Source organism: Schistocerca cancellata, chromosome 10, assembly GCF_023864275.1.
Source record: "Schistocerca cancellata isolate TAMUIC-IGC-003103 chromosome 10, iqSchCanc2.1, whole genome shotgun sequence".
NCBI lineage: Eukaryota > Metazoa > Arthropoda > Insecta > Orthoptera > Acrididae > Schistocerca > Schistocerca cancellata.
This window is the reverse complement of record NC_064635.1, coordinates 69,661,877-69,684,859: the sequence shown is the minus strand read 5'-3', so window position 1 is coordinate 69,684,859 and position 22,983 is coordinate 69,661,877. Positions and strand designations below refer to the sequence as shown.

General features: G+C 40.7%; 1 protein-coding gene and 1 non-coding gene across 2 annotated transcripts in view; both read left to right on the top strand.

Moving 5' to 3' along the window:
* Nucleotides 1-22,983, top strand: part of LOC126106118 (thyroid adenoma-associated protein homolog) — a 230,947-nt gene that overhangs the window by 132,435 nt on the left and 75,529 nt on the right. Inside the window, 4 exon segments of the mRNA XM_049912364.1 lie at nt 6,880-7,149; nt 8,622-8,858; nt 14,473-14,655; nt 14,719-14,805. Coding sequence (XP_049768321.1) covers nt 6,880-7,149; nt 8,622-8,858; nt 14,473-14,655; nt 14,719-14,805 — 777 coding nt within the window.
* Trnaa-ugc (transfer RNA alanine (anticodon UGC)) lies at nt 11,670-11,742 on the top strand. The gene has a single exon. It is a non-coding gene; the product is annotated as a tRNA-Ala (tRNA).

Here is a 22,983-nt window from a genome sequence, read left to right as displayed (position 1 = left end):
GCACAAGATATAATTGTCTGGTAAACATAGTTGTTGAGGATATCCAAATGAATTGTTTGAAAAATGAAAGAACAATAATCATGAACATGTTTTACAGTTTGACTGATCATGTGAGCTTGTGTGCGGAAACAAAAGGAACATCCCATGACTTGTGATGTGAAACTGTTTCTTGGTCCTCCAGTCATCATCCCTGGAAGATGGTGGAAATAATATGCTCTGACCCTTAGAGAAAACAGCATATTCACAGACAGTTTATTTGTGTCACATGAAAAATCTGCTTGATAATAAAAGGACAGCTGCCATCACAGTTTGGTATATAGTATCTTCAAATGGTGGGAATCAACTTTTGTTACATATTTTTATTTGTCATCATTTAAATTGCCTAGTTTGAGGTGGATGTAATCTAGCAAGAGATACTTATCGAATGGTAATGTATGAACACTGTAAACACACTTCTGTTGCAAATAAAATAATGGGGAGTTACTGAGCACCCTACTGGGCCAACATGTGAATGTTTAGATGTGGAAGGAAAGAGGTACTCGGAGGAAATACCTCAGGAGGGATTTTTGGGTTTGAATAAAGTGTCCAGCTTTCAACAGTAGCATCCACCATCAAAAGCTTGTGGTTTTATCCCAGTCTGACACATAAAGTTAACAGAGTGCTTTTTACCTAGGTGGGTACGCTATTGCAAGGGCTTCATAGAAAGCCATTTTTATGAGTGGAAATGGCAGTGTCAAATGCAAATTCTTTTGACTTTATTATTTTGTTGTTGTGACAAGATTTGGTGATTGGAGTCCGTGTAGTAGAGCATTAATCGTCCATTTTATTGGTATGCTTCTATCATTTCCATTTCTTTGCATTCTCTCTTCTCGTTATTCTCAGACATCGGCAAGAGCCATACCAGCCAGTTGTAACTTAGTTTATATGCTATTTGAACAAGAAGGAATTACAAAAAATCTTTTAGCTTAATCAAATAACCAATGTCGGACTGATTCAATAGTGAATCATAATTTCATATCACCTAAGAACTCCCGTTACAGTGGTGAGAGAGAAAAATGTGCTGAGTTTTTCATAATAATATTACTATCCTTGTCTCTCTCTCTCTCTCTCTCTCTCTCTCTCTCTCTCTTTCTTTCCATCATTAAATGTGTGAAAACAAAATATTTCTTTCAGAATTAATTGGCTTGGTTGAAAATTTTCTGACTAGGAATCTTCAAAATTATAAGTGCATCAGTTTCTGTTCATGCTGATAGAATGGACTTCATTAGGATAAAGCATGAAGGTTCTGTGTAGTAAATATAAAAGATAATTCTATCAGTGAGATGGCCACAATGACAACTGCACAAATTGTCACCAAACTGGCTAATTCTTCTCTCAAAAACTAACCAACTGATCTGTGGTAGGAGCTACTAAAAGAAATAATAAGCATTCAGTATATAGTGAGCATGTTGTGGTATTCAAATAGCTTTCCCAAACTTTTCCAGCCGACGGTTATTGTTGTCGTGTATTTTCGGACACTTTTCTTCTAGGGTGGAGTGCTCGATCTATTTCGTTGTCAGTGTACCCATTTCTCTTGAAAGCCGTTCGCAAATGGCTTAATTCATCTAGCAAATAAATTGGCTCACAGATGTTATTAGCCCTATCCACTAAAGTTTTTTATGACTCCTATGACTGTATTGGGAAAGCTTTGGCCAAGTTTCAAGTGGAGACAATCTTTCGACCTACCAAGAAAATTAGTGAAAGTTTAAGATCGGTGAAAGACGTACGACACCCCTTAGCTACCCCAGGTGTGCATAAAATTCCGTGTAGCTGTGGCATGGTTTATATTGGAACAACTAAAAGGAGTGTTAATACCTGCCTAACGAAACACAAAAGGAACTGTAGATTGGGACAAATCGACAAATCGGCTGTAGCGGAACACGTTTTCAAAGGCTAGCGGAACACGTTTTCAAAGGCGGTGATAACGAAATAAAATTTAGTGAGACAAACGTGATAGCTAGGACCTCACATCATTATACCCGCATGCATAGAGAAGCTATAGAGATCTACAAGCACGAAAATAATTTTAATAAAAAAGAAGGAGGGTTAAAACTAGACAAGATAAGGCGCTCAACTCTGTACCAACGAAGTGACTATTGATTACCTATAATCGAGAGAGATGGCACTAGCCAGAGATAGTTTTAAAGTCGAAAGCACGTGATGAGTGGTGGCATTTAATTTTCTAGAACTTGTATTTCTTGTGATGTAATTTTAATTTCTTGATCTGGTGGTGAGGCAGCCAAATTTTTAAAAACTAAGGTCTGTTAAAGTAGGTGTGATACCGTATTTACTCGAATCTAAGCCGCACTTTTTTTCCGGTTTTCGTAATCCAAAAAACCGCCTGCGGCTTAGAATCGAGTGCAAAGCAAGCAGAAGTTTTGAAAAATGTTGGTATGTGCCGCCACAACTAACTTCTGCCGTCGAATATATGTAGCGCTACGCAGGCGTGCTTTGTAGGCACAAAGATAAATACTGGCGCCAAAACCTCTGGGTCAGTAAATAAATAAAAAAAAAGTGGAAGACGAGCTTTTTTTCTCCGCCGCGAGTTTCGACCACTGCATTTTCATACCTTATCCAATGAAGTAAATACAAATTCCGTATTGTTCATCTTCGAATGTACACAATTTCAGCGTACTACGAAAATCTGACTGGCAAGACTGTTTGGGATGTTTGTCAATATGGCCAACTCTACGTTCTGAATTTTTTCCTATCTGTGAGAAGAGATGGTTGCTAATAGGAACCTGATGAAATTTGAATCACGTACAGTATTCTCTTCACCATAAGAATAATACGAATATAAAAATTTTGCCATGTATTCTTTCGTGTTTGCTGCTATCTCATTTAAATCCTGTCTGCCTAATAAACTACGAAACTAGAGTGAGACAACAGCAAACGCGGAAGAATATACGTATCGTGTCATGTTTATATTCGTATTATTCTTATGCCTAATAGTGATACAGTCAGAAATGAAGCACGGCAAGTGACTAGATTTTTAAATCTAAGATGACTCTAATTTTTGTGCAGAATTTGATGTAATAAAGAAGCGGCCGCAAAGATTTTCAAAAAGAAAAAAATTTTCTCCTAACTCTCGTTCAGAACATGTTCTATCATACGCAGTCTTATTATTTGATTCTTGTTGATCATTATCAAAGACAGCAGCAGTGTAAGTAACAACAAATAGCAGTCTCTTGCCACTGTTTCGCTAATGAGATGATTCCTCTCTCTTTTTTTTGTATGCGGCGGTAGCGGGCACAAAAGCAAGCCATGCCGCGAGCCGCGACAGGCCGTAAACACGCAGTATCAGAATGCGACAAACAATGTATGACACAGTGCAGTAATGCATTTTCAGCTTAAGAGTGACGCAGACACCTATAACAAAGAAAACGGCACTTATCAGATCAAAGCAAAATAAGCAATCGATTCAAACCAGACGAAGCACATGAAAAAGGAAGGGTACCAGTATAAATACGGACGGAGCACCTGACGCATAGCAATGGCTACGTGGTAAAGCTTAACTGCTAAGCTTACAACTCGAACCAAACTACTGTAGCTGTATCGTCATTCATTCGACCTACATTGTCTCTCATATTACAATGGACCAACTTTGTTTCGATTTGGAGGTGCGGCCTAAAACTTTTCCCCCCCTTGAATTTCGAGTCTCAAATTTCAGGTGCGGCTTAGATTCGGGAATTTTTTTTTCCTTTATTTCGAGTCTCATTTTTTAGGTGTGGCTTAGATTCGAGTGCAGCTTAGATTCGAGTAAATACGGCATTCTCATTACTCTAATAGTCTTCATTTGCAAAACATTACCTAAATTGTCCATGACTGGAGTGCTGCTTCAGGCTGTCTGCAACTACATTGTACTGTGCAAGCCACCTAACATTGTGTGGTGGTGGGTACTTTCGGTACCACTAACTGATCCCACCTTCCCTGTTCCATTCGTAAATGGTGTGTAGGAAGAATATTTGCCAATAAGCATCTATATTATCTCTAATTTCATATTACCTTGTCGTGGTCATTTTGTGAGATGTATGTGGGAGAAAGTAATATGTTGACTATTTATTTGCAGTTTCAATAGTAAACCTCTCCGTGATGCACAATGCCTCTCTCGTAATGTCTACCACTGGACTCTGTAATGCTGTCATGCAGGTTAAATGAACGCATAGTGAAATACACCACTCATCGTTAGATCTTCTCTATGTCTTTTGTCAGTCCTACCCGACAAGGGTCCCATATTGGTGAACAGTACTCAAGTATCAGTCAAACATGTACCTTGTAAGCCACTTCCTTTCTGGATGAGATACATATCCATAAGGTTCTTCCTATGAATCTCAGTCTGACATCTGCTTTTTATGGCTATTTGTTTTGTGTGGTCATTCCACTTACGGTTGCCCTGTATAGTTAGTCCAAGTTATTTTATGGTAGATAATATTTCCAGCAATTTCTCATCAATAGTGTAGTTGTAAGTAGTGGATTTCCTTTCCTATGTACACGCAATATGTTACATTTATTTACAGTCAGGGTCAACTTCCAGAGCTTGCATCAGTCATCAATCACCAGTAGGTCATTCTGCATATCAATACTGTCTTCTGTTAGTGCTATTTTTTTTACAGACAACTGCATCATCTCCAAACAGTCTTAAAGAGCTTACAACACTTTCTATTAGATCTTTTATATGCATTTTAAACAGTAACGGTCCTATCACACATCCTTGGGGTATTCCAGAAATTACCATGACATCTCTCAGTTTTGTTCCGTTAAGAGTGATGTGTTGTGTTCTATCTGTGAGGAAGCCTTGATTCCAGTTGCTAATATGGTCAAAGACACGTTAAGCTCATATTTGTTTCATTAAATAACAGTGTGGGATGCCATCAGAAACTTTCCTGGAGTCAAGGACATGACTTCAATCTGAGCGCCATTGTCTACAGCACTGTGAAACTCATGGAGGAACTGGGCGAGCTGAGTTTCATGGAATATCTCTCTCTGCAGAATCTGTGTGGATTTTCGTAGAGGAGAATTTTGTTTGCCTAAACTTCATAGTTCTTGAGCATAAAAGATGTTCTATAATTCTACAACAGATTAACATCAAAGATATAGGCGAATAATTATGTCCATCTGTCTTAGGAACCACCCTGAAAATGAGAATGACCTGCACTTTGTTCTGGCCGCTAGGTACCCTTCGTTGCATCAGCGATCTACGATAAACTGCTATTAGAAGGGGAGCAAGTGATTTTGCAAAATCTTTGTAGAATCTTATAGTTATCAGATGTGGTCCTGATGACTTACCACTACAAAATGATTGTAATTGCTTTTCTATTCTACAATTGATTATCTCGTTATCTGCCTTCTCAACTTTGGTACAGTGATTTGAAGGAGGACAGTTTTATAATCTTCCATGGTGAAACAATTTAAGAAGACCAAGTTCAGTACTTTGGTCTTCTCTCTGTTATCTTCCATTTTGGTATGGTGTGGTCACTTATTGAATGAATAGAACAGTTTAAACTACCTATTGATTTTATAAAAGACCAAAACCTCTTCAGGATTTTTATTTACATTGGTTGACAATATTTTATTATCAAAGAGATCCATCAATTGTGATTTCTGTCAATGGCTCATGGTCAAATGCCCTACAGGGCCACCACCTACCCATGGTGCTGCAATTGCATAAGAATCGTGCTTGCGTGTCATGGCACTCTTAACAGACAGATGGACAGACATACAGTCAGTCAGATAATGTCTCAAAAAAAAAAACATTTTTTCATGTGATATAATGACAAATTGTCAACTTTCAGATTTTTTCATGTACTTCTTCAGCAAAACATATTGCTTCTTGGCAAATTTCATGATTCTAGATCAACGGAAACTACCCTATGGGTTTTGATGAGTGAGTTTTTGAATAATAAAATATGCGACATAAATGGCCTTATTGCTCACATTGATGTCAAAGCTTAAATTTTTTACACCAGCTGGGGATCATAAACTTCAGTATGTGGTATAAATTTTAACTAGATACATTTCCCCATTCTAGTTCTTAACAGTCTGACAGACTGACAAGCTGATAGAGAACAAACTGAACCTATAAGGGTTCTGATTTTACTGACTGAGGTATGGAACCATAAAAATGAGCTCCCTAATACCTACTTCTTGCTTCTTACCTCTTGATAATGTCATATAGATATGATTTTTGTGGTAGCTTAATTTGAAATGGATACACTTTTAACTATATTTAATTACATCCCTTATATAGAATTGTTTATAATTTAGCAAAAGAGGTCTACCAGTGTTAGATTATCCTACACCCTCAGGTAGGTTGTATGAAACTTTATGATCCTTAACCCTTGACTGGGCGCACTGTTTTTTGTAACGCAAGTGGACGTGCGGCGCACTTTGTACACACGTAAAGAATAACTCCTTTGTGTTACTAAAATAAACATGGATTAGCAAAAGCACAGTTTCATCTAGTTTAGTTAAACAATGATAAAATATATTTACTTATTATTACCTAAATCACTGTTTCATTGAACAATAGTAAAATAAACTTTCATCACATCTCTCTGATGCTGCATACCGGTGTTACCCCACAGTAACAACACAGTCGAAGTATTGAACAGTGCAGTTGCATTAGATCACAGCCAACAGCTTATTTGACTCACAAGCTACGGGTGGGCAGTGGTGTGTCTCTGGTAGTGCCGCAGAGGGTGCACGGTCTGAGCATTTGTGATGTGTGTAAAAATGGTTTGAGATTTTTTGATACTCCAAATCATTTATCCCCATATTTTGTGCACGTCTTCTCTGTCATCGTGAGAATTTGTTCGGGCTACACTCAGGGAATCGGCCGAGGGCGGGCTCGTGAAGGAAGCACAGCTGCTGGCGATTGGCGCCCACCTGACGAAGCTGCTCTCCGAGACGAAGCACCGCGGCGCTTTCGAGCAGGCGTACGTCGGCTTCAGCAGTCTGTGCCGGCGGCTGTGGAGTGGCGAGCCCCGCAGCGAGGGCGGGGACGGGCTGCACCGGTTGCCGCCACAGTGGCTGCGGCAGCTGCTCACCGACGTCCGCGAGGGGGCAGGCGACGCCACGCGCCGCAGTGCTGGGCTGCCCTTCATGGTGCAGGTAGGCAGGAAGGCTTCGGCTGTAGACCTCTTGCATTTCTTAATACCGGCTGCCTCTACGGGGACACCCATGAATCTTCATTAAAAATTTAACCGTCATATTTCGCTTGTGTTCCTTTTTGTTTTGAATGTGGAATTCTATATAGTTCACAATATCACTGAAGACATCCCATTTTTTGTGCTGCCAGTTAACCATTTTGGTCACTTCATACAGGACTGGAGATAGTATATCATTGCATATCTACTGCATTTACATCAGGATGTCACACTTTCCTTGTGAATTGTGTGCGTCATTCAGATTCAGAAATAATTAAGTGATTGTGTTTTTACCTTCTGTTGTTTTCTCAGTTTTCAAATAATTAGTTCCTCGGTTGCCTGCATTAATGCTTAACAATTTCTCATCTGATGTTCTTTCAGAAACGAGAGCTAGACTCGTACTAACTATGTATACAAACATACGGGAATGGAGTTTTCTAAGATTCCCCTCAGCACTCCGAGGGAAATCAGTAATTCTGTGTGGCACCTGCTGTGATGTCGGGATTTTTGCTGACTGATTCTGCCCACTGCTTGTCATTCAAACAAAATAAAAAACACAAAACAACTATCAGAATTGTAAAATTTTGTTTATGTAGTGGTCCACAGCCTCAGCGTGTTTTGTGAATGAGAACATGGTCCGAGTAGGGTGTGTTATTTTTTAAATATCTATTGTGATTAGCCAATTTTGACGTTTGGTAATTTTCAAGCAGATATCTTAAGCTTTCAGCTTCAGGTCAGTAGATTTAACTGTGTACCATGGTATATTGTTTTTTCGCCAACTACACACAGATGTAAGATGTATTCCTCTTGACATGTACCAGTAATACATATAATGTAAAATGAAGCTGGAAGCTTAAGATGGATGCTTGAAAATGACCAAACGTCAAAACTGGCCAGTCGCATAGATAATAAAAAAATAATACAGCCTACCTGGACCATGATTTCATTCACAAGACTATCAGAAGATATAAAAGATATTGTCTGAGTGTGGACTACATGCACACTGAAATTTCCTGGCAGATTAAAACTGTGTGCCAGACCGAGACTCGAACTCGGAATGTAGGAGACGAGGTACTGGTGGAATTACGGCTGTGAGGACGGGGCGTGAGTCATTCTTGGGTAGCTCAGTTGGTAGAGCACTTGCCCGCAAAAGTCCCGAGTTCGTGTCTCAGTCAGGCACAATGTTTTAATCTGCCAGGAAGTTTCATATCAGCACACACTCCGCTGCAGAGTGAAAATCTCATTCTACTTGCACATTTTTGTTCATTTCAGTTATTATTAAATTGGACGATACAATTACCTCAACACACGCTCGGTTATTTATAGACAATTGGCGCACAGAAATTTTCACAGTTTTCAATGCACGTGGGAAGTTTCCCAAAATTTAATTCTGCCAAACTCCGTACCGTCTCGACACGCCTCCCCCACTATGTACAGGCACTGGTCAGCACGGAGGCGCAGGCACGCGGCTGCGGTGCCCGCAGCTTCCAGGACTCGATGGACATCCTGCTGGGACTTGCACTGGATGACGGTTCTGTCCCGGAGGCGCGGACGCACGCCCTCAACATCCTGCGGGCGCTGTTCCGCAACTCGCAGCTCGGGGAGCTGGTCACGCCACACGTCACGTCGGGCTTCGAGGCAGCCCTCGGTGCCTTCCACAGCGGTGACTGGGCTGTAAGTTCTCCGGTCCCCGTCTGTTGTGCTTTCAACCCTGCTAAGGGATCTCTGGTCGTGGCGCAGTAGTTACTAAATAAATCTAGTGTTGCATAATGCAGTTTGTCTTCACATTAACATTTGCAACAAACTTCACTGTACGATTAGACAGTTGTACATATTCTTTATTAGAAAAGGGTTTCAGTCTACCATAAGGTCATCTTTAGAATATATACTGGGTGCCCCAGGAGAAATGGTCAATATTCCTGGATATGACAGGAATATTCATTTGAATTAAGGAACATCAAATGCACGTATGCCCTATTCAGAATGGTTTCCGCAATAGAATACATTTATTGTAAATTTTCTTTTGGGCTTGTGGCATGCACATTTGTGTCTTAACCACCCTCTTTGATGTTTTATTCTAGCCTGACCCGTCTTGTTGCTTTCAACCTCTTTGCTCGGGATGTCTTTCTGCCATTAAGCTAGTCCACTGAACTTGCAACTGTGTGCGGTGTGTTGTGAGTGAAGTAGCGTGAGGGATTGAGAGGGTATCAGCAACAAGCATCTCGGTTAACTCTTGTTTGTATGTGTCACACATCTGTACTGATGAAGAATATGCAGAAATGGTGTATATTTACAGCCTCTGTATTGGTTGTGCTTCTGCTGCTGTTGAAGAATACCATTCTATGATATTGCATAGAGATGTAGTGTTAAAAAAACATATTTTTATTTTGATGCTTTCTAAAACACGTTGTAATGTTTACTGTATGTTGTACATATGTATATGTGTAACCTCACAGTGTATTCAATATTGTGAAAAATAAATAACAATATACACTAAATGTATTCTATCTTGGAAACCACTGAGTAGGGCATATATCCATGAGAAGCCTGTTTGCTTCAAATGATCATTCATGTCATATCCTTGAATACTGACTGTTCCTACTATACAAGAATTACAGTTCTGTAATCATACAGTGAAGTTTCTTCAATACCTGCAAGCTGTCCATCGCTGCCTACCCAAAAAAGATTGTTAATCTGTGTGTTTGCTTCTTCGTGTTAACCTTTCTTAAATCACCATCTCACTGCACTAAAACATTTTGTTTCTGGCATTTTATACGAGTTTCTCCCGTTTCAAACTTTCGTTTCTACGCAGTCACTTAAGACAGGTGCCAACGAGATTCTTCCAAAAAGAAAATAATCGTTTCTTCGCCCACATTTTCCCCAATCCGACATTGTTGTCGACTGGACACTGTTCCCTAATCTTAATACTGGTGGGATTCGGGCTGTGTGAAAGTACAAGTTAATTCCCTCAAAAAAGAGAAAACAGCAGCCAGCCAGTGTTATTTATAAAAAAAAGTCCCATTTCATAAATAGTATTATTAACATTACCAGTTGACATTTTTAATTTGTTCTAAATATTAACCTGCATAAACCCTAGATTGGATTCCCTTCTTGCTTTTTATTATTTATTCTTTCTTCTGCCGTATGATATTTTTAGTCTGTGAACATGCGGTCAAACCATTTAATGAAATAATATAATTATTATTGTTTTTAAAGCTGCTGCAAGCTATTTATCAGGAAGAAAGTTATTTTTTCACTAAGTCAGACCTGAGGCGAATTGTCTGGAGTCAGTGATCAGTCACTGGATTCAATCGGGTTGTTGGATATAGCATTTTGGGGATAGCTGGTGTGACTACTCAATACCAGAAACTGATAGTGACTATAAATCATGATGGAATTGAGTTAGTAGCATGCTCACTGTACACTTCTGCATTCACAGAACACCCTTGTTTTTTGCACAACTTATAGAGGGAGCAGTTGAATAAAGAGCAATCTCATTTGCAGTATATAGGATGTCACACTGGCAGAAATTTTGAAGGATACACCATGAAGTGCCAGTCTCATACATTTATGAAACTTTGTGGAGGTGTTCATCATACAGCAGGTATTAGATGATTTCGTTTTGAACTGATGCCCGGCATCAGCTTCAGTGTGATGTGTGACCTCTACACACCTGCTGAACATCGCCCTTAGGAATTTATTGCCATACTTGAAACAAAGCTGTCTCACCTACATCTACACGACTTCTCTGCAGTTCACACTTAAGTCCCCGGCAGAGGGTTTATCGAATCACTCCACAATGATTTTTCACTCTTCAGCAGAATGTGCACAGATATCAAACCTGCTAGTAAATTAAAACTATTTGCTAGAACGGGACTTGAACCCAGGACCCTTGCCTGTTATGGGCAAGTGCTCTACTGACTGAGGTACGTGAGCACAACTCGTGGTCCATCCTCACAGCATTACTTCTGCCAGTAACTCATCTCTTACCTTCCAAAACTCGCAGAAGTTCTCCTCTGTAACTTACCAGACTAGCACTCTTGGAAGAAAGCATACTGCAAAGACATGGTTTATCAGCACCCTGGTGTATTGATTCCAGAATGAATTTTAGCTGAGCAGAGGAGTGTGCACTTATATGAAACTTCCTGGCAGATTAAAACTGTGTGCTGGTCTAAGATTCGACTTGAGGTGTTTTAATCGACATGCCTCATGGACGCAAAAGTACTGCAACAGCAGTCTGGTGGCACTTGGTTAAAGTGGTCATGATGTAACACTCTCCATTTCTGTCAGTGCGTATCCATTAATATACAGAAACTGCCAAGTCCAGTGGAAAAAAACAATTTCCTGAAAAGCAAAACAGGGAAGGAAGTGGATAAAGCTCTACAAAACAATCAAATGACCAACAATGATGTGAGTTCTCCAATGTCCCCAGCAGTGGCCAACTTCTTAATGCATCATTTTGAGAAAGCCCTTCTATTTGAACCGAGCGAGGTGGTGCAGTGGTTAGCACACTGGACTTGCATTCGGGAGGACGATGGTTCAATCCCGTCTCCAGCCATCCTGATTTAGGTTTTCCGTGATTTTCCTAAATCGTTTCAGGCAAATGCTGGGATGGTTCCTTTGAAAGGGCATGGCCGATTTCCTTCCCCATCCTTCCCTAACCCTGAGCTTGCGCTCCATTTCTAATGACCTCGTTGTTGATGGGACGTTAAAAAAAACACTAACTCACTAACCTTCTATTTGATTCGTTTTGCCGTTCTTCACTTTGTCTGGACATTGGTGTTGAAGATCTGGAGCTGTTCGTCGATCCCATGCAAAATGTGCATCCGAAAACTTGGTTGACTGTCGAGACAGAGAGAGAGAGAGGGGGGGGGGGGGGGGAAAGTGCCGATTTTAGATGTTTCGGTCTAACAAAATGGGCAGCTCTGCCACACCGAATACCGTGAGCATACATATGCGCTCGTCGTGCAGGCATTTCACTGCCCAGTCCAGAAGAGAGCCATTTTAAATATGTTGCTACACACAACTACAACTGTTTGTGACGAGGACAACCAGCTTTCTGATATGATCCTCTGAAATACATGTTCCGAAAGAATGAATATTGGGTTCCACACATGAAGTTGGTGCTTTCTGAGAACCATAAACTGAAAACATCAAACAATTGTGTGACGATTTATCTGTTGCACTTCCTTCTTTCGCTGCCGTGCAATATTTACAGCCCACGATGGATCTCAGTGAGTAGCTGCACTTTAATTATAAACAACTGGCATAGGAAAGGCTGAGACTTGTGTAAAGCATGTATATGTGAGCACGCTCCCCTAATAGCCAGAACGTAGTGGAAACAATGAACACCAGGCACAGGAATGCCTGAATGACTACAGTGATCCATTTGCGACATGTCACTCCTTCCGGTCCACTCAGTGTTTCCCCCTCCTTAGTTGTGGCTGCTCCCTTTTGCCATGCCTCTCCCAGTTTAGAGCTCAGACAGGTTTATTTTCCTCTTCACCACATGTAGATATATATTCTTGTATCTTTTGTCTCCTGTCTTTTCCTTCATTCTGTCAAACCAGTGTAAAAGGCAGAAATACTGAATAATAATGAGAATTACTGTCATAGTTTTATGTTTTTCTTACATCAACGATCTTCCATGTATCTGGTATATTCCCATTTATCTTGAAGCCTGACTTGATTCCTGTCTTGTATATACTGCAATGTTGTGCTCGCTTTCTTTAGGATGAAGCTTTAGCTTATTTTCCCTACTTCACCAAACTCTTAACAAATGAGAGATGTTCAATAAACACTGTCCCTCATTTTTGAAAACTTTATTTCAGACGTTTTTATTTGTAAACTTTTGTCATCTTCAGTATACTCACCACTCAGTGTGATGCAACAGTCCCACATCCATTGCCACTCCTGGAAGACACTTCAAAGTCTCCTCTGACACTTCCATTTAATTATCAGAAAGACATCCAGCTAGGTCCTTTTTGACAGTAGGTTAGTGAAAAAGTCACACAGCCCCAAATATGTAGAAAAGCATTTTCTGATCGAAAACTATCACATGTCGGGCAGTGGGATACCTGGAATTATCGTGATGAAGCTTTCACCACCCAACGGTTTCTTTCCTCTCCTTTGGGTTGTGATGCTTCATCAGTGGACCCTGGACCTGCTTGTAGTAGACAGCAGTGACTGTGGAAGCTTTTGGAATAGTACGAGTGCACACCATGCCTTTGTAATGAGAAAATGTAATGACCACGGCCTTGGCAATGGGGGAGGTACTTCACACAAGCGCAGCACACCTCACGCACCTTGACTGCCAGCTCTGGCAGCTCAGACCTGAATTATTCTTATTAGCTATGAATTGCATGAAAATAGATTAAAGTTTGATGCAGATTTACAAAATGAAAAAAAAAAAAGATATATGTCATTAATCCTGTTCAGTCTCTGGAAGTAAAAATTTGTTTTATTTTGGTGCAGTTATTAATTAAGAATAAAAATGTTATTTTTAATAAAAAAAATTGAGTATCTATTAACATTTCCATTTGATAATAAATATAGAATCTAAATAAATTTAAAAAAAACATACATTGCCACAGCAAGAATCAAACCAGAGACTTTAATTAAAAGACGTACTGAGCTACCAGTACCTGTGTCAAAACAGTCAAAATGTTTTGTGTGTAATAGTGCTCTGGTATCTCAAAAACTTTGAGGATGACTGTTTTTGAGTGGTTTTGAGAAATTCATCACTTTTTTTTAATGAAATCATATCCGTGCACTGAAATTCAAACCTTATAACTATGAACAGCACCAAAGAGGGCCAGTCAATAAGGTCTCCTCCCATGTGGAAGTTTTATGGCTGCCAAAATATACTGCACAGCCACTTCGAAGTCTAGCATGTAGTTTCCTCAGACACCAATATGTGACTTCTTTACTCACTGCACTTGATTCAGAAAGCTGGTGCCACACTTTATTCAACATCTCTCATACCAGCTTCCTAAGAAAAGTGACCATTGCTTTCTGACATCGGATGCCGTTGCTTGCAGATGTAGAAGTATCACCTAACTAATGCTGACTAACAGTGCAAACACCACAGTGGCAAAGGGGTGCCTAGGTGTGCTTGGATCTGTGGTGATGGGCGGTGATTGTTGTGGTGGTGGTGGTGGTAGTGGTGGTGGTGGTGGTGGTGGTTTCGGTGTCTGTGGTGGCTTCGGTACTAACCCAGGGTCAGGGGTGGTGTGGGAGTGTGAGAGCAGCTCGAGACGTTGTGACTGTCACAGCAGTCTTCTGGCAGGTGCGCAACTCGGGGACGCTGCTGTTCGCCGCCCTGATGACGAGGGTGTTCGGGGTGCAGCGCACGAGGGGCTGCGGCCGCAGGCCGAGCGCGCGCAACCGAATGACGGGCCGCGTGTTCTTCCAGCGCTTCCCCAGGCTGTACGACGTGCTGCTGCGTGAGGCGGACCGCCCGGGTCGTGACGCCTTCTGCCTCTCCCTGGAGGCGGCCCGAGGCCCGGGGGCTGCCAGCAAGGGGCGGCGGCAGGGTTGCGGGGCGGAGACCCCCGCACTGCTGTTGCTGCTCGCCCGCCTCTACCCGTCCTCACTGGAGGGCACAGACTCCAACCTGCAGGTGTGTATCTCGAAATCCTGCAAACTGGTCAGTTTGTGAGCTATGCGAGTGTCATTTGTTTGTAAGTATGACTGTGTGAATTAATGTAGTAGTTTCTTTATTATGGGACCTGCAATGTATATTATGCCACAGTAGGACATTTTGCAGTGAATTAGAAGACAGTATGTTGCTTTAGGGTTGGAACTTTAATAGTGACAACTATTTATTTACAGCTCGTACAAAATAGATATATGTTTCAAAGTTTTACTGACCTTCAAGGTAGTCACCGGCATTGTGTATAACCCATTGCCAGCGATGTGGAAGTCGTAGGATACTCTTAGCTGTGCCAGTTTTGTTGACAGTTCGAGCAGTGTGGTCTATTGCCCGACGAATTTGTAGCAGTTCTGAAGTGAATGCCGTGAACTGTTTTCTTCAGTTTAGAAATCGAGTCATGAGGGTTTAAGTCAGGGGAGTGCAGTAGGTGATATAGCACTTAGCAGCCCCATCAGTCAAACAAATCAGTGACAGCTTTCATTGTACATGCTTGAACATTGTCCTGCAGAATGATGGCCAGGTCCTGCAGAAATTGTCATCACTTCTGTCTCTATGCTGTTCATTTTTGGAACGCAACCTGCAACCAGCTTAGAGACAGAAGTGATGACAATTTCTGCAGGACCTGACCGCCATTTTGCAGGACAGAGCTCAAGCACATACATTGCAAGCTGTTAGTGATTTGTCTGACTGATAGGGCTGCTAAGTGCTATACCACCTATTGCACTCCCCTGACTTAAGCCCTCGTAAGTTCAACTTAATTTCTAAACTGAAGGAAACACTTCACAGCATTCACTTCAGAACTGCTACAAATTCGTTGGGCAATAGACTGCACCACTCAAACTGTCAAGACAACTGGCACTGCTAAGAGTATCCTACGACTTCCAAATTATTGTCAACGGGTTATACACAATGCTGGTGACAACTTTGAAGGTCAGTAAAACTTTGGAACACTTATCTATTTTGTACGAGCTGTAAATAAATAGTTGCCACTATTAAAGTTGTCAAACTTGAATTTCTGCAACTGTCAAAATTGTATAAAACATATTATAATCTATGTGCAACATTAAATCATTAAACACGTTTAAAATTTTAGTAAAAAAGTATTACATCCAACAATTATGGACAGCACAAAATTGACATACGTCTGTTTACAATGTCAGGACATGTACTGATGAAGGCAATAAAGCTGAAATTAGCATATATAAAAAATAAAATATCAAGCAGGATACTGTCTTCTGATTCGCAGCAGAATGTAATATTGTTTGGTACTACTGACATAGTAAAAATCTGAAGTTCCAACGTTACCGCAACAAATACTGTCTGCAGGCTGCCACAGTAGCACTTCACTCTCTGTGGAAATATAAAAGTAACACATGGTTCAGATCTCTGTGGTCTCTTAACTCAAATATCTGATCGTATTTTTAATCATCATTGGAGCTATGTCTACCTGTGAGTTTTTGTACAGGTGAATTGTTTGTCCTTCCAAAACAGTGTCAAATTTCTCACATTGTATCTCAAAAACTATTGTGCTTATTGAAATATTTGATGAGTTTCCTCTTGTTGGGTGCTTGTAGTGGTTCTGCAGCTATATAAATCATTATGTGTGGGAAGCAATGTGCGATTTGCAGGGGGGGGGGGGGGATGGGGGGGATTTCCCCCCCTCTCCATCAGACCATCCCCTCCTCTGGCTTTCGTTTATGCATCCCAACCTGGGATGTTTATTTCCCACGCACTGGAGTAAAACTTTACATATAATTTAAATTTGTGGAGCCAAACACTGAAAGTTCTTAATACAGTCTTACTTTTAATACTATTAATATGTTTGCTTATTAATTTTGAAAAAGTGTTATGTAGTAGTTAAGCATTTCAAAACATTTAGAACTAGATCGTCATTGTCACGTTGTCATTGTTGCTTTCGTCAAGGTGCGTCATCCGTTTACTTGCGAGCTTGTGAGGGAAGTAGTGTGGCAGTCATACCGCAGCAGTCGTACCGCAGAGTTGGGTGAGCTGGGGGCTGAAGTTCCCACCCCGGGCCCTGACACAGGGTGGTGACTGACCCGGTACCTGTGCGAACATTTACCATTAGGCCACCTTTTGGCAACGGTATGGTGCGGACTAACACGCCTGGGATGAAAGCACACATTACTAAATAACTCACCATCGTCTGCTTCTAGTTCCTAGGATACTATTTCGTGGACCTTCTTCAAATACTCTTATCTTCCACCATCATTTTCTTTTCCTTTGGTTTTCATTTCCGTTGTTAGCTGCATGTGCAAGTACCAAGTAGGCCGCCGCTGCGATACTTTATCGTCCTTTATATTGCAAGCCCGACACATGTGTGGCACAAATTCTGTTGCTTTGGTATAAATTAACCTGCCGCAAGCAACGTACGCCACATTTCCGTAGCACGCCACAATGTTGCAAGACGTCGCCCCAGCATAAATGAGGCTTTAGAGCCAGGTCTGTATTGTTTGGTGGATGTGATATGTTGCGTACGAAACTAAAACCTGCAATCAGATCCAAACGTCGTGGAAGAGGTGTCATCCTGCAGCAAGATAACACTCGCCCACATTCTGCCAAACAGACAGCCAACGCAATAAAGGAGTTGAGATTCCAGGTGCTGGAACATCCACCATACAGTACAGACCTGGCTCCAAGTGATTTTCACATGTTAGGACCCTTAACGGAAGCACTACAGGGAAGAAGATTTGAAAGTGATGAAGACGTCATTGCTGCGGTGCAAAATTGGTTACAGATGGAACCGAAAAACGTATTTTCTGATGAAATAAAAAAAAAAGAAGTCGTAAAACGTCGTGAAAATTGCATTAAGTCCAGGGAGGTTATGTAGAAAAATAACGCATGTTTCAGTTTTCTATCATCAGAATAAGTACAGCTTTTCACATATGTGCCTTTACTTTTTGAATACATACCTGTATGTAGATGATTTTGTAAATAAGCTTTACCTATAATGTACTTTTAGAGATATAACAAGGGATGGCTTTTCTGATAGTGCATACGCGTGAATAGTGAGTTTCGGCATTAATATCTATTTATAAGTAACTGTTTAACCATGGGTAACGCCACGGTCCAAGCTAGTAACATATGTAATTATACTAACCCCGTAAGACATCCCTCCCACTGGTAAAAGCACAAATCGTACACTGGTGGGAAGGAGATCCACCAAAGAGTTATTCTATTTGTTATGAAGAACTGAATAGATTTTGGGTTTTTCCCTAAAAAATGAAAGGGGGCCAACTTTTCAGATGTCTTTAAATAAATCTTTCAAAACCACTGCTAACAATTAATCGTAACTTGTGTCTGTAGAAAATTCAGTAAACCCTTACAATGCATATTAACTGGAAAACCATTCACGTATATACGAAAAGGGTGTGCACACAAAGTTGCACCCCGTGGAACTTTCTTTGTAGTTTCTCCTTTGTCACTAAAATGTTCTCTTCCAGCATTGTTTGAATTATTTAGCACAACCTTTTACATTCAAGCTAGTTGTTTTTAAAACTATCAATTCCACAAAATTTAAGCTTTCCTAAGAAGGTATCACAATCCACAGAGTCAAATGCTTTGGCTAAATTACAAAAAATTCTAATTGACAGTTTGGTATTATTGAAGGCTTGTAGTATTTTAACAAGTAAATGTACTGTGACATTTTCATTTGAGCAACTGTTCCAAAATGTGATGTGCTAAATAAATTGTTTATATTAAAATACAACACTTCTCTGAAGAATGTATCTTTCTGTAATACTCCTGAAGGACACAGCAGATTTTGAAGTCAGGGCAGCCACAGCGTGGATATATTATTTTGGAAAAATAAGACCACCTTACTATAAGTCCTTTATTTATAGCCATGACCATTTCCACAGTTAAATATCGACACAATACAGTGAGAGCACTTGGCTGTGAGCAAATTTGGGTCTGTTAGTTGCTCAAATTTCTCATTATCCCTTAGATCATCATACACAGTCTGTACCTTTGTCACTATTTCAGTATATCGGGACCCTTAGAGCTCACTGAATACTGTTACTCATGGTACTGAGCATGTGTTCTATGTCGTTTTATGTTTGACACCAATTACATAGCAAAAAACTGCTTACGGTGAACACCGGGTCATTCCATTCTCTTATCTCAGTTGGAACATGACTTGGTTTTATTGCATTTAATGATGCAGTTCAAATGTTGCAAAACAACATGCTTATAAATAAATGACTTATAGCTAAAATCGAAGAATGGAAAGTATTGGATGGAATGTAACAGTATTATGAAAAGGATGGTTGCTACTCACCATATAGGAGAGATGCTGAACTGCAGAGAGGAACACCAAAAAGACGGTCAGAAAGGAAGCTTTTGACCAACAAGGCCTTTGTCAAAAATAGACAAAACACACACTGGCACAAATGGAACTCACACACACATGACCACAGTCTCTGGCTGTTGAACCAGACAGCAAAGGCCTTGTTGGCCAAAAGCTTGCTTTCTGACAGTCTTTTTGTTGCGCCTGCGATTCAGCATCTCCACTATATTCTGAGTAGCAACTATACTTTTCATAATACTGTGACTTACAGCTACTTCCACGGGACTGGAAGAAGGGCCAGGTCATAGCAATCTATAAAAAGGGTAGAAAATCAGATGCTAATAATTACCGGCCAATTTCAGTGACATCAATTTGCTGTAGTGTGTTCAAACATAATGACCTTTCTAGACTCTGAGAAGCTCATCTGCAGAAACCAGCACGGTTTTAGGAAACATCGGTCATGTGAGACACAGCTGGCCCTCTTAGTGCATGATATACAATGGGCTCTGGATACCGGCTCCCAGATTGGTGCCATATTTACCAACTTTTGAAAGGCGTTCAACTCAGTTCCGCACTGTCACTTGTTCCAAAAAGTGTGTGCTTATGGTCTATCCGATGACATATGCAGTTGAATAGAAGGTTTTCTAACAGGCAGAGAGCAGTATGTCATCCTGAATGGGGTGACTTCAACTGAAACAAGTGTAACTTCAGGTGTGTCCCAGGGCAGCGTAATAGGTCTGCTGCTTTTTACAATTTACATAAACGATCTGGTTGATGTTATTGACAGTGGTATTAGACTGTTTGCCGATGATGCTGTAGTCTACAGTAAAGTAGTATCACATGAAAGTTGTGAACAAATCAGTGAGGATTTGCAGAAAAAAAATGTGTGGTGTAATGACTGGCAGTGATCTCTCAACATTAGTAAGTGTAACCTACTGCATGTAACAAGGCAAAAATCCCCATTAATGTACGAGTACAAAATAAATGGCCAGTCTTTGCAAGCAGTAACATCTGTCAAGTATCTGGGTGTGACTATTCGAAATGATCTCAAATGGAATGATCAGATTTCACAAGTAATGAGCAAGGCCAACTCTAGATTGCAGTTTATTGTTAGAATCCTGAAGGGATGCAGTTCTTCAACAAAGGAAATTGCTTACAATACATTAGTTTGTCCAGTCTTAGAGTATTGTTCATCTGTATGGGACCCTTACCAGTTGGGTCTGATTCAAGAGATTGAGACGGTCCAAAGAAGAGCGGCAAGATTAGTGACTGGTACATTTAGCCATTCGCAAGAGCATTACAAATCTCATTGAAAGTTTGAAGTGGGACACACTTGCAGATAGATGACACGCAAATTGGAAAGGGCTGCTCACTAAATTCTGAAATTCGAAATTCGATCTTCATCGAGGATGTAGAACGTACATTATTTCCACCAACCTTCAAATCACGCAATGATAACCATTCAAATATAAGGGAAATTAGAGCTTGTACTGAGGCGTTCAGACAGTTGTTTTTCCCTTGCTCAATCCGTGAGTGGAACAGAGGGGGGGAAATATGACTTTGGCACGAATTGTGCCCTCCACCACACACCGCTTGGTGGCTAGCGGAGTATATGAGTAGATGTAGATAAAGTGGTCTTGTCTTTTCAAAATGACTCTGGAATGAGATGAAACTGGATAATAATTATTTGGATCTTTTCTGTCTTATTGCTACAAATAATTTTAACAGTGATGTATTGTAGTCTGTGGTTAAAGATTTCATGTGCTAGTGACATATTACGTACGGCAGTAATGACATTAATAAATTATGCTCGAACAGCTCTTCTGAATTCTTAAGTGCTGCCATTATGAGAGTCTGCTTTTTGGGAAAATTCTATTGACTTCAGTGAAGTTTAAGTTTTGTTGAATGTTTAAATTATGGGAGAAGTATTTTGCAGAAATGAATACTTTGGTGTACTTCTCTCAATAATCTCAACTGTACGGTCAGCTTTTACATGTATGGCAATTCGTCCTCTTTCCATATTAACTCTATGTGAAACTGACCCCTTAAATTTTAAGCCTGTATTTCGTTTGCATGCTTCGTTTACCGAATCATTATATTTTCCGCTTTTGTCTACTAAATTTAGTATTTGGTGCATTACATGAGGATTTCTATTGGCCATACCGAACAAGGTGACGCACTGTTTAGCACATTGGACTCACATTCAGAGGACAGTGGTTCAAACGTGCATCTGGCCATTCTCGTTTAGGTTTTTTGTGATTTTCTCTAAATCACTTGAGGCAAATGCCAGGATGGTTTCTTTGAAGAAAATGGGTGCTTTCCATCTCCATCCTTCCCTAATCTGACCTTGTGTTCTGTCTCTAATGACCTAGATGTCAACATGACATTGAATACTAATCTCCTCCTCTGCTGGGCCTTGTCTTTTTGTCTATCTGGCACACTGCCACCAATACTATTTCTTCCCACAAAGCTACCCATTATTGTTCTGTTGTATTCAATTCGCCTACTTCAGCCATTGCCTAGGTCTCCCATTAAAACTTTCATTAAACTGTAGATAAGTACCAACTTACTGACAAGGGAAACCCCCCAGCGCACCCCCCTCAGATTTAGTGGTAAAAGGGCCCAGCCCGGTGGACTGCCCGTCAAAAACTGAACGCAGATGAAGCATGAAAACAGGAAGAAAGTGCACTGGCACTGTCAACTGAATCCTCCACCTGAAAACATACCTGGTGTGTCATATACAGCATTAGTGACAGTACGTTACTGTCACTAATGCTGTATATGACACAGCAGGTATGTTTTCAGGTGGAGGATTCAGTTGACAGTGCCAGTGCACCTTCTTCCTGTTTTCATAGGAATCTCTTATTGGTGCACCTGACTTGTACAACTGGTGAGTGAGATATGCCCCCTTATCTGATATAGGTGTTTGTATGAATCTGAATGTGATCACCCCCAGGCAAATGATGAAAACCTAATAGTTTGTTACATAACCTGCAACAAGTGAATGCAACAGTTTCACATCACACAGTTTCTCCGTGCTTTGTCAAAACAAATCTTTCTAACATTTTTGGAGTTGTGTTCCATTTTGGAAGTCTTGACTCTTAAATTCGTTTGTCGTAGCATAGTTCACACCTGTTTATTTACTGTTTCCATTTCTGTGAGACATCTGTGTGGTATCTCACTATTCATCACATTTACTTGCTACAGTAATGTGTTCTCACCACCTAACTCATATTCTATAACCAATGTGTAGTATGACAACTGCCAAACCTACAGAAAGAAAACAAACATTTCAATGACCAGATGGACAGTTCATAATGTTGGAGGGGGGGGGGGGGGGGGGGGGGGGGGAGACATTGGTACGAGGGAATTTTGGACTTGGCTCACCCTCTTGGCAGGCCAACACCATGACACACTTACCCATGACGCCTTTGCTATTTCGGTCTGCTTTTTATTGCACTACTTATTTTTGGACCATTCACCCCCCCCCCCCCCCCCCCCTCTCCTCCGTAGTTCAGTACATCACCTTCCTGTTTTCATGCTTGATCTGTGTTCAATTTTTGATGGCTATCCACTGGACCTCTTACCACTGAATCTGAGGGGGTGTGATGGGGAGTAGTTCTTTAAACTTCGTAATTGGGCTTTCATGGGATAGGCCAAAGAGATAGACTACCATAGAGAGGCAACACCGCAACTTGAGTGAAATATACTGAACCACCTTCTGCCACGTTTTCAGAAGTCAAAAGATAGGGGCATAATACAGGAAAGAAGCAGATAATGTATCAGATAACTGTCAGATAATGTCCTTTGTTTAACAGTTACAGCCAGAAGTGAAATTA